Genomic DNA, 16,809 nt, shown 5'->3' on the forward strand with positions numbered 1-16,809 from the left:
ATTTAGGAATGCACTTTTATAAAGCTTTCAAAAGTTATGAATCCTACATGCACAGGGTGGATACAGGTGGGCAGGTAATGTCCCTGTACAACCTCCAAACTGAAAACTGTCTAAAAGTTCCAGGGGCTTTGGTACTCAGTGACTCTGAGTCACTGACAGGTATATGTATCCCAATAAAGACTTCATAATGACTTTCTGCAAGTTTGTTCAAGGCTAATAACTCAAAAAGGACTAAAGCCAAAGACTGTCAGTTAACTGGTATGAAAAGATAACAAATAGTTAGGGGAAGACTATGCTTTAAAAAAAACTTGTCTGGGAACTTCTTTTGGCCAGCACATGGTTTTGATGAATTTTTTGTGTTCTGTGTATTGCAGTTACATGTTCACTTTATTAAATACCTTTCCCTGATTCTTTTCACACTGCAAAAAATTCAATAGCCTATCTACCTAAAGTTGCCATACATGTATAGATTTGTGATCAATTGAGGAATATGTAATCACAAACAAGCACAACTTCATAATACCAAATCAATAAATATATAAACCAATGCAACACATATTGTATTGTTCTGCACTTTGCAATCATCTGAAAATATCAGTGTTTTGTATGTAAGTGTAAATGATCTAATAAAATGATAATTTATCATAATTTATTCATCAGTGATTTAAAGCCAGGGCTATTTTTTGGCATAAGCAACCTAGGCAACTTGCATATGTGCCTTACATACTAAATATTAAAATAAGATTTTTAAAACTATTAAGCTGATAATTAACTTTTCTAAGTTTTGTAAAGTATTTTGCTTATTCGTCACAAATCTACCAGTACAGTGCAAAAAAAATGAAAAATAAGCTTATTTTACCCACCAGGAGTAAAGGAAGTACACAAAAAACGGTAAGGAAACAGAAAGCTGCAGCCATCGCCAGTCTCTGATGCCATACGCTAAACCTGCCAGAAGGAGTTGTCCAACGGTATATGAATACCCTGCCAGGGTGCCAGTGATTGTACGAACATTGGTTGGAACCCATTCTACAACTACAAAGATAAAGCAAAACAATACATAAAAATTGAATTGTACATACAAATGAAATTGTACCTTCTATTTCACAGAAAATAAGCAGTTGCACTGTTTTAGTTTTTGTACAGTATATGAAAGAAAAATAACAAATTTGAACGCCATATTGTGTTTGATACCTAATAATTATGTTATCAGTTTTCTTGCAGGGCTTGAAGTGACTCCAGCTGCCCCATGTGGTGCAATATTAAATCAGTGGTACATGTGCACATATTATTTCTATTGGATAGATTCTCTGTGACTAGAAGTATATAAAAACCTTTCAGCATACAAAACTGCAACGTCATGTTTTTAGTCCTAGAGAATTATGCTCCCAGTAGGGACTTTAGATACACATTTATATTAGTTCTGATTTTACCACTAACTCTCAACAGACTGGTACTGAGATCTACTTCTCATCTCACTGTCATTGCCTCAACTACTCACATTATATGAGGATTGACCAATTTTCTGTTTGTGACCCCATTGGGGAACTTGCGTCACTTCCTGGCTATTTGACACCTACTCATAAAATAAGGGTTGTGGTTGTCAGCTGGATGGGAATAAACAGGCAACAACTGGAATATTGTTTGTTACCCTGCCATGTACAGGGCCCTTTCGTCCTCACTTTCTTGAAAAATGTATCCTTATTTAATATTCCTTCCTGCCCGAAATAGAAGAGAAAGGATCTCCACAACATTGACAAAACTGGCAATAAAAAATAGCAAAAGATGAAGTTGCATCAGCCCTTCTTTTTTATATTATTACTAGAAGTAAAGTTTTCTAAAACTTTACCAAAAACCTGTGTAGTATCCCTTTAAAAAAAGGCAAATGTGCTGCAAATCTGTGCCAGTGACTTTGCATTGATGAATACTATCTAAGAATATATATTATATACAGCCTAAAGTAAGTTTGTATAGTTAAAGGTATTGTAAATGTTAGGGATTTTGTACATAGGTAACCTGAGACTGCATAAAATGTAAAATTTTAAATAATTAAAGATGCAAATGTGTTTTTAGAGGCGTGTCTTACTAGAAGTGCTGTAAGCATGGGATAAAAAATTGCCTAGCAGTCAATTAATAAGAAAACCTGCTATGTGCAATACAAAATATTCATTAACAAGAAACCAGTACAGCGTTTCCTATCTTTCTGTTGACTTCATGTTTACAACCCTTGTACTTGTTACTTATTAGGAGATTACTTAAAATCTCAAGTGTCAAGATTTTGTGCATGACTGACATCAAAGTAGAATATCACTCATTAACAATGGGGTTTTGGGGGGTTAGCTCAATGAATGGGACTTTCTAGGCCATATTCAGGCCACATGAATGGGTCCCAATGAATGGGACTTTCTAGGCCACATGTGCATCCAAAAAAACATATTTTTATTAAATAACATAAAGAGCATAACATTTAAAACTCATTAAAATGTGCAACAAACATAATCATATATTCATTTCTGGGTTACCCAATTCTAGGAGCATACCGTGCTGATTTTCGGCGCGTTTCACGGAATCAATCTGCTTCTTCAGGAAAGAGACACAAATATCTGATTCCTGTGGCACATAAAGCCCCACCCCAGTAGCTGAGTGCAGGCAAGGACCACAATGATATGAGACAAAATCCGGTATTTATCCTCTCTTTATTTCCATTTCTTGATAGTAGTAGCTTAGTAAGCAACATTATCCAAATTTTCAATCAATTTTTTGCTTTTAATCCCACCATACATTGCCTTTGTAGTCAGCTATTCTTTTCATCCAATCTATATTCATCTTATTAGCTTACTGATGCTCCAGCATGCCTGCATGTGGCATCCCCACATGGGAAGAAGCAAATTGATTCCGTGAAACGCGTCGAAAATTAGCACGGTATGCCCCAAGGATTGGGTAACCCAGACAGGAATATGTGATTATGTTTGTAGCACATTTTATTGAGTTTTAAATGTTATAATCTTTGTAGATTTGCAGTGGTCTCCCTGGAATCTTTTCCAGGGGTTTGCACAGAGGTCTGTCACTGGGATTCTGTACTGAGTCCTGAACTAGGAGCCTGTGCTGAAGTCTGCCATGGTGGTCTGTTACTGAGGCCTGCAATATGGATCAGTTACTTAGGTCTACAGAGGAGATCTGTTAGGTAAGTCTGCAGTGGAGGTCTATCACTAGGGGGTCCTTTATTGAAAGGTTTGCACTGAAGTCTTAACACTGGGGAGTCTGTGTTAAGGTCTGGAAAGGGGGGTCTGTACTGATCTCTGCAATAGGGGTCTATTGCTGGAATCTGCACCAAGATCTACCATCTCAGTTTGTCACTGAGCTCTGCAGTGGGGGACTGCTACTAAGGTATGTAATAGGAGTCTGCTACTGAAATCTTCAATTGGGGTATGTCACTAACATATGAATCACTGAGTTCAGCACTGGGGGGCTGTTACTGGAGTTTGTCACTGAAGTCTGCATGGAGTGGTCTGTCACTGAAGTCTGCACAGGATGTCTGTTACTGGGGTTGTTTTCTGAGGTCTGTCACTGGGAGTAAGGAAAAACTCTTGCCAGTGATTCAGAGACAGCTAAACAAAAATGTAACTGAGGCTCCAACCATTACCTACTTGATTAAAAACAAAAAAATGGCTTTAGCTACAGTTTACCTCTTGATCACAAATTCTTTGTACTTTACATTTCAAAATTGCATATACATTACATGTATAGCCTTTGTACATACTTAAAGCGGTAGTGTTTAGCCCAATTCCAGACAGAGCCATTCCACTGAGAAAACGAAATACACAATAGGAGAGGTAGTTTGGCGAGAAGGCAGTACAGACCCCACTGATGGCCATTTGTAGATATGACCAAATTAGCAATGCTCTTCGACCATACCTAGGAAAGATTAAAAGGTGAATTATGGTCATAGCATGCATGTAATGATATTCAAGATTATTTCAATAAGACAGTATTAGAAAGTGTCACCCACCTGTCTGACAGGCCTCCGAGGATGATGGCACCCACGAGCACACCTGCCATGTACAAGGACTGAGCCAGCTGTCGTCTGTGTTTGTTGCTGCACACCAAATCCCACTATAAAAGTAAATATTGGTAACAAAACAAAAAACCTAAAGGTCTACCGTTTCTGACAAAATAATTTACAAACACGTTTTTTGTTCTATGCATAGTGCTGATGGAGTACATAAAATTGGGTTGTGTGTCTTGAGATCTTTTTTTTTTTTTTTGCCAGAGCTTTATATTTGCTCGACATGCTTAACCATGTATAGCTATTTTGCCTTGTCAAATATTTATAAATATGTACCTATTTAATATGTGAGTGCAAAGAGTAATTATCTGCATACATGTACAGATAAAGTAGGTCCATTTTTTTCATAGTAAATGCATGCAAGTACCTCTCCAAGTGATTACATTACAACCCATGGCAATGCCTTTATCTGCTTTTCTATCCAGGAGGATGAAGACATCTTTGTTCAGGCATCATCCAGGGTCAGCATCTATTCCTGGACTGAGTTTTTGGCACCGGGATAACACAATCAAGCAAACCTGGTACATGTGTAGTTTTCAGCTGTGGTTATGAAAGACTGACACAGATCAGCCTTCCTACTTCATCCTTTAACTTGTGTCTTACTAGAAAGTTCTAATGATGTAGTCTGATAACTGGGAGAGAGGAAACGTTTCCTACTTCCCTCTGATATGATAATAATGATATATCAGCCCTACCATAGGTACATAGCTAGTCAGGTTAAAAAAAGACATAAGTTCTTCCACTAGGGAAAAACATACTAGAAACCCTGCATATTCTTGAAGGAAACCCATACACACAGTTGATCCAAGGGAAAGCAAAAAAAAAACCTTATAGGGCATGGCTTAGTTTACTCCAAGGGAATCAGTGTGCTAAAACTACTTCCTGTGGGAGTCTATCCCACATTTTCACAGACCTTACTGTGAAGAATTCCTTCCAAACAAGGTGATTAAACCTCTTTTCCTCCAGACGCAAAGAGTGCCCTCTTGTGCATTGCAATAACCTTAAAGTTCTTAATTTGGACAATTTATAGATTTAAAATATCCCCCCTAAACATCTCTTCTCAAGGGAGAATAGATTCAGTTTAGCTTATTTCCTATTATAGATGAGCTCCCCCATGCCTCTTAAAAGTTTAGTCACCCTTCTCCTAAAACTGATCCATATTCTAGATGATGTCTGACTAATGCTTTGTACAGGTGTGGGATGTATTTTTGGCTGGAGATGTAGTACTGCTTTTTAAAGTAGGTCTAATGCTTAAGTGGATAACATTTTGATTTTGAAGCACTGCTGATCTCTGTGCGCCTTTTTTGTCCACTTTTTGCTTATATGCTCTCTTTCCAATGGTTCTAAAAAATTCTAACAGAGACAACAGTGGGCAATATTAACGTAGTATTGGCATCAATAGTTTCAAGACCACTGCTTGTAACTAGCATCTGACAAGATAACTTCAAGCTGTGATAAACATTGTCTCCTTGTCTAGTGGATCTTTCTATTCTAGAGCAGTCCCATAGTCTTTTGGGCCAAAACCCCAGTAAGCCAAAAAAACAGGCCTTGCAAAGTGTTAACAATCTGTTATTGATGCTTTATCAATTATGAAATGTTTACAGAATATAACTGTATGTTTTCTGTTATTGTTTAGTCTCACTCTGCTACACATACTTAGATGATAACAAACTGGATACATAGGTCACAGAAATCAACTTGCTATGCCCACACGGTTAAAGAACAATCCCATCCAAGCACTGTTTTTTTAAATAATAACAAACAGGAAAGGACATCTGAGCAGTGGAATATCTCATATGCTTTATTAAAACAAGTTTCACCCTATTTCCTAAATAATTTAGCCAATTTCATTATTATCAAAAACCAAAGGATGAATTAAATCTGTAATGTGTGCTAAATGTTAGCAAAGAGACCTAAAAAACTTACCATAAATACCTTAACATGCTTTACGCTAGTGTTAAGTCATTAGGGCATATGAGCTATATTATGTTAACATCCTACTTTTAAACTTAAACATGGTATTGTATTTCCAAAGCAGCTTATTATTAAGATTGTTCTTTTTATATACCAGGTCTGAACATGTAGACCCATTACAAGATGACTTCTATTTGGGGCCCAGGAATGAAGAAAAGGCAGATTTAATGAGTGCCTCCTTTAGCCCTGTGTACACGGTGGTGCTCAAGACCAAAATGGGAATGGTATTGCCAAAGTCTTAAATGAACCACAATAGATCATTGAAATGGTGCAGAAACAGGCAAAATTAGGGTGAATAAAGCACAAGTACCAGATGGATTACACCCACATGCCCTCAAAGAGTTAAGATTCGTTATTCAAAGTCATTCTAATTTTTGAGACTCTTTTATAACTGGGTTGGTACAAAATGATTGGCGTAAGGCCAATGTGGTAACTATCTATAAAAAGGAAGCAATGATCAATGTACTATTTTCTAATTTGCTAACTAACAAGCATACCTGGATTGGGCAACCACATGAAAAACTACACATATTATTGATATATTGTATTAATTTTTTATTAATTGAATATATTGATATAAATGTAAAGTTATGCACTTGTGGGGGGGGGATCACATACTTAATAATTATAGCATGCAATGCCAAGCTGCAATTTCTAAAGCAAGCAAAATACTTTTATTTAAAGAGGTATAGACTACAGAGATCAAGACATATTACTGCCCCTGTACAATGCATTAGACAGACCTCATCTGGTTAGGGTAGGGTTTCACAAGGATATTGTGAAACTGGTGAGTAAAAATTGATATGGGACAGGGAATTATAAAGAAAAAACAGCCTAATTGAATCTATTCATCCTTATTAAATGAAAGAACTTTAGGTGGAATATAATCACTATATATAAATATATAGAGGGTCCATATTGAGAACTTGCTGCAAAACTATTCACTTTAGGGTTATTGCAACAATAGGATACTCTTCACATATATTAGCCAGGATAACTTTACAGCAAGTTTGCTCTAGCTCTGCATACTGCTCTGTTCACAGCAGGTCAAAGTTCAAAGTCTCTAACCCCACTTCTCCTACCGTACCATTCCCTCCTTTTATCATATTCCCTTTGTCCTCTTGATCCCTCCATCTTACTGACACTTTCACCCCACTTCCTCCCCTTCTACCATATCCCCCACTCTGAACCCCACCACCACCCACTTTGTCCATCTCACTGTTGTTTCTCCTTTTTTCTCTTATACCCTTCCTTACTTTCTCTTCTGTGTGTCTCTCACCCCCTACTCCCTTCACTTCAACCCACTCCCATGTTTTTTTCCTCTTTATTTTTTCTTCTTTTCACTTATTAATATAATAATATAAAAAAGTTTAATGGTCACACTAACACCCATAAGCTGAAAACTATTTCAAAAGGCCATCAAGCATAAATAGGTAAATAAAGGCTGGTCCTGAATATGCAGACTTCTAGTATGTTTATTTATTTACCTTGTGGTTAAACCCAGTGGACCTTCTGACTTTTTTTCAATCTGATTGTGTAATCTTGTAACACTATATATGTTTTCTCCTTTTGACTGGTTATATACTATATAATAAAAACCTGAAGGATAGTAACATTTGACATGTTATTATTCATTGGTGTAGTAAAGATAACTTAAGTATAGTTGTTTACAACCAATGATAACTTCAAATAAGGCATTTACTGTTGACTAGGGTTTTTCAGCCTTAATCTGCTAATAATTGTGTACAGAGAGAAAAAAAAACTTCAGCTGCTTATAACATTCCAGTCAGATAATAAAGAAACCTAAGAGTAATTGTGGGGAATTTACAACTAAATGTGTTCATGTATAAAATTATTGTTTGACCAAACTCTTTGCATGAGATTCCTCATTTCTTAAGCTCTTGCATTACAAGAAAATAATGGAACATCTGCTCTACCAGTGATTTGAGGGAGCAGACCTTATAAATAAATACAATTTTATTTAAAGTAAAATTAATTTCTTTGTTTCTCCCATCAGTAATATTTAATTCTCCTGGTACACTGATTCTATCAATTATCACAAAATAGCACTTACCAGTTCACTATTTTGGATTTAGAATGGCATCATGGCATCATGAGCCACTCATTAGGAAACCCCCTGGATGGCTTCTAGTTACCCGAGGGTGGGGGGGGGGGGATACTGAATAGGAATTATGCTTTTGATACAGCAGGGAGTTATGTGGGGAGAATACCTGTCCCTTGTGATGTGAGTGGCCTAATAAAAAAGTAGCAAACTTCCACTTGTTTTTGCCTGAGGAACCTAGAACCTAGAAGCAAACAAGTATGTAGTCTTTTGTAGCACTTTACATATTCACTGAATAATTCAGGTTATTTGTAAAGCATTTTACATCTTGGCTGTAAACTCCAGCGGAAGGTAAACTAGCCCAATCTGCTCCAAGTTCTGAGATTGTCAGAGGATTTCATTGTTTTTACACATTTATAATAATAATGGAAACATTTGTCCTCCATTCCATAAAAAGATTGTTTTTTGGATCACCCAGGTTCACTGATAAACGTGTATCCTCTCCAGTCATGGAAAGATTTAATGAATCAGGCCCAATGCCTTACTCTCCCTGTTTGGCTTATTTATTGTTTACCATCTGAGAAGAATTTTGCAAATGATTTGACTTACCATGCTTTAGAACAGCGGTTGCCAACTAGTGGGTGGTCCGCAAGGAAATTTTGGTGGTCCACAGCTCAGGCCGACGCATCCCCCAGTGGGGTCCTTCACATGACGCGCACTGGCCAGAGCCACAGATCATGTCCCTTGTACAGATGGGAGGGTGAGCAGGTTCGGGCATCATGACGTCACTCTGGGGGAAGTGTCTTCCCCTTTAAGTGACACACCACCACAGCATGCGTGGTCCAGAGTCTGAGATTAGTGGTCTGTGACAACCAAAAGGTTGGGGACCACTGCTTTAGAAGGTGCAGTGAACGGTCAGTGCAGGGAGGCAAAACTAAATACTGTGATGGATAGATCTTTAATCAGCAATTGTCAAAGAGTATAAGAAGGCATCAACAGTTTCATCTCACTAGCATATCTTATTTACTAAAATAATATATTGATTTGTATAGAAATTTTCAGAGTCACTCAGCGGGTTATATATAATAGTATGTATAATTAGAACTTTATTTACCATACACTTACTTCAGTGATTATGGTTGAACTGAACTCTTCTTGATCATACTCCCAACCATTTGTGCAGGATCTTGTTTCTGCATTCGAAGTATTATGCCATGTGCTGTTGGAATTCGCCAATCTCCACTGTACTTCTACAAATTCAAGACATGAATCAGGCTTCCCCTGACCATCCATTGGTATAAAAACTGCTACCCAGCCCTCGTTGTCAGTACTGCTGTTAGTAACCCCGGTCCAATTTATTTTACAATTGTGATGTGGAATTGCAGCACTAAAATTCTGTAGAAGGTTATGGCTGGCCATCAACAATATGGGAATGCTTAGCAATGTAACGTGTATGATCTGGAACCGTCCCATGCCTCCAGTTTTTTCTAAAAGATCAGCAAATGCCATGGCTGATAACTCAATTTGACCTCTATAATCACTTTCACCACCCAAATATGGAAAAATAGTCTTTATTTTAACTGTAGATAAAGTTGTTTTTCCTCTTAAGATTGGACTTCAACAATAACTTTCCACAGCACAGCACAGAGGACAGAACAATGCTGGAAAAAATTCACTGTTCTATGTTCAGTTTTCTAAGGAACCCATGCCAGCATTTCCACAGGCATTCTTAAACAGGATTATAATGAAATCCTCTCTTCTTGCTCAGAATTATGTTCTTTTTTCTTTGGGTATTCGAAACCCGTAAAAAAAACTCCTTGATAATCACTGTAGTTTCATAGATAATCTTTGAATTTTCTTTAGATTTTCGTCACACTGTAATGGACATTCATAATTTTGTTTTCCACACCAATTTAGGCAAAAGATTGTGCTCTGTGTTTAAGTTAATATTTTGTCTTGTGAAAGTAATTTCCTTTGTTAACCTTTTCAGTTTCAAATTGATGCAGTTCTGGCTTTCCTTGGTTATAAAATGTTTTCTTCTTGAAGAAAAAACAATTAAGGATTGTGGTCAGTTTTTTGGAAAACATCAAACAAAGTTCAACTAGTTCAACAAATCAAATAAGAATATTAATCAGCAAAATCCAGCAAAGCTTAAAGGGGAACTTTATGTTAATAGTTTAAAGTGGAGGTCTAGGAGATAAAAAAAATACTTTCCCTGTTATAAAATCCCTCACTGTGTTCAGCCCCAAACCTTAACTACGTTTGCTGATTGGGGTTGAAGATTTCTCTGTTGATTTATTTATATATTCTTAACCTAAGAAAATATGTGTATGCATATACAGACAGATATTTCCTCAAAACTTTTGATTTAATAAATTATGAAGGAAATATAAAAGCTGCAATGACCGATCATTTCTTCAATGCCAGTTTCCTCCAAATTCATTTTGGAAGCAATTGGAAAAAAAATACCTAACCTCCTATCAACTGTGTAAAAAAAACAAATATACAATATATAGGTATTTGACATACATTTAAAATGCATTTAACACATGTGCACTCTGCAAAGTTAACACAAGCTAAAAGCCATGCAAACATTTTCCCTGAAAGCCACTATGAAAAGATTCATTACTGTATTGGCCTGATTGTTCCTATCTTTTAAAGATAGGCTATCATGAGAAAACTTAGTTGACCCAGTGAACTTGGAATCGATCTCTTCAAAATAATTTAATATTGGATGGCTAATACTGTAATTTCAATCCTCGAAAAGATTCATTACAGGCTTGCCAGATCACCCAGATTCAGCTATGATTAGCTTTAATAAGGCAGGCCCTATGTAGGAAATTCACACCCTGGCATTGGCAATGCTGTTTAGATGAAAATACCTTCCCCATGTTCCAGTGTGAACAAGAATTTTATATTCATTTATACATGATTGACCTGTATTAGGTTTGCAGAACAAGAATTTTGATTTGCATTTTTCTGGGTCAGTAACTCAGATGGTGTTAAAGCTAGGCAGACAGAACTTTCACAAGGAGCTTAGAAATGGCATTCTCCATATTTTATTTTCTTATGTTCTTTAAACTCATTAAATAAAAATATCAAAATGCTGAGATCTTAGGTTATCTTAGGTTTGAGCTTTATATTGCACATCCATTAAAGTGATACTTCATCCATACTAAGTGGAATCAACTAAGGTGAGTAGTGTGTGTGTAGCTGGAAGTGTGTAGATGGAAGAATCTTACTTTCTGACATGTAATTATAAGGCATAAAGCACAACCTACACTCAATGTACCTGTTTTAAGGCATGTATCTAAGAAGCTAGGGGTCTAATGCAAGATACACATGTACTTTGTGAGAAAACATTTCAAACTTCCCACTTTTTGCCTGTGAAGGTTCTCATTTATGGTATATCTAGTAGCAATAAGTCTTATTCGAATTGACTTTTATTCTTCTAAATACTGGTAACGAGCGTGGGTGTCCCCAAACCACTAAAAACTATTGTTGGGAACCAGGCCCCTTGGGTTATTATATTATAAGGTAGGAGAGTGCAATGGGAGATTTTATGTGGCCTAAACGTTTATATGTGATTGTACAAGGTATATACAATAGTAAAACAAAGATGAATTACTTATATCTAGAGCAAGACTATGTGCATAACTCTCAAAAGTTTAGAGGGTGACAAGGCCTATACTATACAAAGTACAACTGACTTGATCTTAAAGAGTGTTACAATATACTGGCTGTACTGGATCCCGGGTCTCAACATATTTGGCTCGTTAAGGCTTCCTCAGGAGATTAGTGGGAACCAGTGACAATACTAACAAAAGCAAAAAACATACAGAAACAGTTATTATAAATATGTCAGTATAACATGCAGGTTCAAAAAGTGAACATATATATGTCAACATATCTAGTCATAGGAGGCTAATATATCATTATTCATATGTACATATGAAAAACAATCAATGCATATCAAATATGTGTATGGAATCCATGTAATGCATCCATTACTAAGTCTAGGTGTTCATGGGTAATCACCTGGCAGAACAGTATTTGTTTTCCCCAGGAAGAAGTAAAAAAAGTTTGCTGACCAACAGCTACCAATTCATATCTCATAGGTGACTGAGTTAGTTTTAATAAATCATGAGCCAGAAGGCAGTCTGAGGAGAATAGTAAATATAGGGGTTATGTTAAAAATTATATATTTATTTACTGAAAAAGTTTAATTGTAACTAAAATTGATAGGGTAAGAATAATACATAATTCTTAGATAATCACCTGGCTGAACAGTATTCGTTTACCCCAGAAAGGAGTAAAAAAGTTTGCTGACCAAAAGCTACCAATTCAGATCTCATAGGTGACTGAGGTTGTCATTTTAAATCATAAGCCAGAAGGCAGTCTGAAGAGGATAGTAATTATAGGGGTTAGGTTAGAAATTATATGTCTTTTTACTGAAAAGTCTCCAACTTTGTATAAATTCCTATAGACTATTCACACATTTGAGAACACCAGTAAAGACTCTGGTAAGCTACACAACGCGCGACCCTGTTATTATTTGTTACAATTAAACGGCGTCCTCCAGCGATGCCCAGCATCTGTTTCCCCTGGCGATGCCCGGCCGGCATCTGTGTAGCCTGGTGATGCCCAGGCGGCATCAGGCCAGGGGACGCAGATGCCCGCCAGACCGAGCAAGCGTGTGGATGGGGGACGGGACCAGGTGGAAAAATTAAAAAATTAAGTATTTTTAAATGTACGGATTTGACATTTAAAAAAACGTATTATTCAGACCACCGTGGAGATTAAAAGAACTGGGGCTATTGGGTTTTAAAAATATAAACTGCTAACTCAGCACATGGATATATTTATATAACACAGGAATATATAGAAAAGCACTGTAAACTAGAAACCATGGAGAACCATGTTTAACTACCAGTTATCTAAATTTAGCTAATCAGTATAAAAGAAGGTTACAGAGATTTAAACAAAGTAATTCAACTGAAAACTGCTTAAAGACTTAAAGATCTGTGATCTTTTGTTTGATTTATATGGGTTTTGCATTTTCATACAGGTCTATGGGGCTGCAAGCTTTGCTTGAAACAGATCAAATTTTGGTCAGATAAAAAATAGTTAAACCTGTCATTTTTTTGATGTGTCTTTTTAGAGAAATAACCATTTGCTAAATGTTCTGTACACACAAAAAGATGTTAGAGCAGACTTCTTCAAAGATCAGTAAAGATCAGATCAGTAGTGCCATCATATTATGCAGCGCTATACAAAGTCCATAGTCATGTCACTAGCTGTGCCTCAAAAGAGCCCACAATACTTTCTTTAACAGATATTAGCAAAGTTAGTAACTCATGGTTTACAAAGAATCAGCAAATGAAAAATGCTTAAAAGAAAATTCAGCATTTGGGCCTCGAGTATTGGCAGTAGACACCCCTGGTTTAGACTTTACCACTGAAGATTCACTCCAGAGCTTCTCTAGTAAGTAGCAGTAAACTTACCTTTAGCATTTGTAGATGGTCCAGGGTTTCATCAAGCAGGTCACAGAAGAACTTTTTGAAGACAAGGTATAGCAATAAAAATTAGGGATCTGCTTAAAAACTTTGGAAGTTTAGCCCAGTGCCCCTTTCTGATGGGGACTGGCAGAAAGCGTATGTGGCTGCTGTTGTTCAGGGCACAGCTAGTAAAGGTATTTGAGCATGAGGTCCAGGATTATATAGAGAGTCAGAGTCCGGCAGAGTTAAAGTATCACTGCAGTCGGTGGGGGATTAATGAGGGGAAGCATAAAATGTAGGGAATTCACTGAAGCATGGGCAAAGTGCAAGAAGTTCAGAGGGTGACAAGAGAATGTTATAAAACTATGTTGTACCTTGAGATACAGAAAATGATATAACTGCAAACATTCCTTCCTATATTATATAGGAGTTCAGCAGCCAGTTTATTCATTTGTATTTTACTGGTAATTGAACTCTAAGTTTTACGTAAAGACATTTTTTTATTTACTTTTCATAAAGTAGTGTTTTACACTCTGGGTAAGTGGTTTGTTCAAGTAATCTTTCTTCATTTATCTATAAATGGGGCATTTATGAATTGTGGAACATGAATTATGAAATGATGTAAGAGGATTAGAAATATGTGCTTTGATTCTTTTTCCAGCCTGGAAAAAACTGCCAATGATAGTGCCAGTCCCCAACTCTGGTCCAAAAGATTCATGTGTAATTCTTTTTATTCAGACATAAATTTAACCATGGTGGTAGGTGGTAATAAAAATAGATGTAAAAGAATCAGGGTGGTGATAGAGAATTAAACAAACATTCATTGATTTTACATTGTTCCAGTAAACATACTCTTTGAGCATTTGCAAATAGGGCTCTGTATAATGGACCTACCATTAGATATGTATTTTGTAATGTGAAAGGCATGCATGCGGTTGTGTACAGGTATTTATTACCTGTTACAGAGGTCATAGTACTCCTCATAGAAGTGCCTTCACCTGCATTTTTCTGAAAGAAAGCGCTATCTTTATTTAGGCATCTTCCAGAGACAACACCTCTCCTGGACTGAGATGTTAGATCGGAGATGACTTGCTTGGTAATACTGTACAATCTTGTGCAGTATATGAATGTGTTTGCTGATGTCTGACAAGACCAGCCCACTCTTTAACCTTTCACTGTGTATAAATCCCAGTTTTTTCAAGGAACTGTGCAATACAGCCATTGCATGATTTAACACAATAACAACCTCCCATTCTCTCAAGTATAAAGGCCAATAACATTTTTTAGAAGAATTAGGCATTCTTGGGCCATTTCAGCAATCCACTATTGGAGAACTTATGTTAAAGCCCATGTTATACTGGACTGGTAAATGTTAAAAAAACAAAACATACCAATTTAACATACTGAACCACTTGCTAGTTTAGCAGACCCTTTAGGGATCAGTGTTTCAAGTATAATATAGCACTGGGGATTGTTATAGAGGCTTGGACTACCAACAGTTTCCAGGGTACAGGCCTTTAGAGCTTTCTATATTTTCAGGAAAATTCTCCACTATTGGTGGGGTAGGCCTTGAGTGATTGTAGGAGCTCAGTCACAAAACGACAATCCCTGGTGCGCAGTGGAATTTATTCAGGTTGCAACAGTTTCCTAATATTATGTGTTGTCTGATGTTGTCAAAATTTGCTGCCAAATCAAAGTTATAGCTCAAATGATGGCTTTTCAGTAAGAAACATCAAATCACAGATTTCACCTCTAAAGAGACACACAAACACCTCTAGCACAATAATAAAGTTCAGACAAGGTTAGTAAAGAAATGAAAGTTTATTAAAGTTCAACAGACAGATCTAATATTTATTTGGTGTCTGTCTGCAGTCCATGCCCCTCTTTGTATGAGCAATTCTTGTGAAGTCTTGCTCATCAGCCATGATAAAGCACTTTTCATTGTGAAACATAACAGTACACATTGACGCATGCATTCTTTGTTATACATGATTAAGCAGAGTTTTTGTTAGTTTGGGAAAAGTTACTAATCGTCTTTTAAAAGTTAATGTTGAGCTACCTCTATATGTATCTATAAGGTATAAAGGATAAAAGAAAAAGAAGGAGATTTTTGCTCAAGTTTTTAGTTGAAAAGTTATTAGTGTAAATTCAATTACATACATAATTATTGTACAAGCATAATGAAAATGTATATGTGGTCTGGTTTGTACATTCATCGACCGCAATTTATTTTTCCTAGACATTTGTGTTTCTAGCTATTAACCGTATACGTCTTATGCGGTCCCGACACGTTTCACCTTCTTAGGCTTCCTAAGCATAAGTTTAAGATCTGTACGATCTAAATATAATATAGGGAAAATAATCATGAATAAACATAGAGCATACATAAAAAATGGTAGTACATAGAACAAACATATGCAACATTCATCATGTTGGCTATAAAGTGGCTAGCATTGACAATAAAACATTGCATATTTATACTAATACATTTGTTCTACAGGTTAAATATGAGCAATAAGATCTAATACAATAAATTTCATGTCTTGGATATGTTATTTTACTTAATACTTACACATACAAATGCAATCTGCCCGTGGCAGAAGATAAATAGTACCAAAATGTATAATATGATGAACTTAGCGACCTTGTATATACTAATTCCCCTTAAATATTGACAAAGCGATCTAATTTTTGTTGTATTTTGTAACGTGTTTATAATGTATTAGTTACTAATAACAGACAGAACAGATGAAAATGCAAGTTTAATATTAATGGTAAAAAAAAATAATAGGAAAGTGAGTATTTTTCTGTACTTTTAGGGTTTTAAAGAGCTAATTAGTGTTGGTCGAATAGCTCAGTGTTCAATTTGGCTGCTATTCGATCGAATAGCCCAATATTTTTCGGGTGATCGAACGCCGAATTCAAACACCATTATAGTCTTTGGGGGCCTAGTCACTTGCAGCCCTAGCATAACTGTAGTATGTGTTCTTGGATAGAGATTCTGTATTCAAGAACACATATGGAACAGCGTAACTGTAGTATGTGTTCTTTGATAGAGATTCTGTATCCAAGAACACAATGTCAGCTCCGCTCCCCTGATTGCTCTTGCTGCCCTAGCAGAACTGTAGCATGTGTTTCTGGATAGAAATTCTCTATCCAAGAACACAGTGTGCTTGGCTAGAGAATCTCTATTCAAGAATACATATGGAACA

The 16,809-nt window shown here is 36.4% G+C and overlaps 1 protein-coding gene across 4 annotated transcripts in view; it reads right to left on the bottom strand.

Moving 5' to 3' along the window:
* Positions 1-13,782, bottom strand: part of LOC140337655 (solute carrier family 22 member 6-A-like) — a 37,694-nt gene extending 23,912 nt beyond the window's left edge. The window contains exons 1-5 of one of the 4 annotated variants that reach the window (XM_072421422.1): positions 13,604-13,781; positions 9,225-10,135; positions 4,007-4,110; positions 3,758-3,912; positions 864-1,032 (exon numbers count right to left, since the gene is read on the bottom strand). In XM_072421422.1, coding sequence (XP_072277523.1) covers positions 864-1,032; positions 3,758-3,912; positions 4,007-4,110; positions 9,225-9,608 — 812 coding nt within the window. In that variant the 5' untranslated portion in view covers positions 9,609-10,135; positions 13,604-13,781. Of the gene's footprint in view, positions 1-863; positions 1,033-3,757; positions 3,913-4,006; positions 4,111-9,224; positions 10,139-13,603 lie in introns of all 4 variants that reach the window. The other 3 variants (XM_072421421.1, XM_072421423.1, XM_072421424.1) reach the window with 3 other exon arrangements.
* Positions 13,783-16,809: the final 3,027 nt, after the last annotated feature.

This window comes from Pyxicephalus adspersus, chromosome 9 (genome assembly GCF_032062135.1).
Source record: "Pyxicephalus adspersus chromosome 9, UCB_Pads_2.0, whole genome shotgun sequence".
NCBI classification, from domain to species: Eukaryota; Metazoa; Chordata; class Amphibia; order Anura; family Pyxicephalidae; genus Pyxicephalus; species Pyxicephalus adspersus.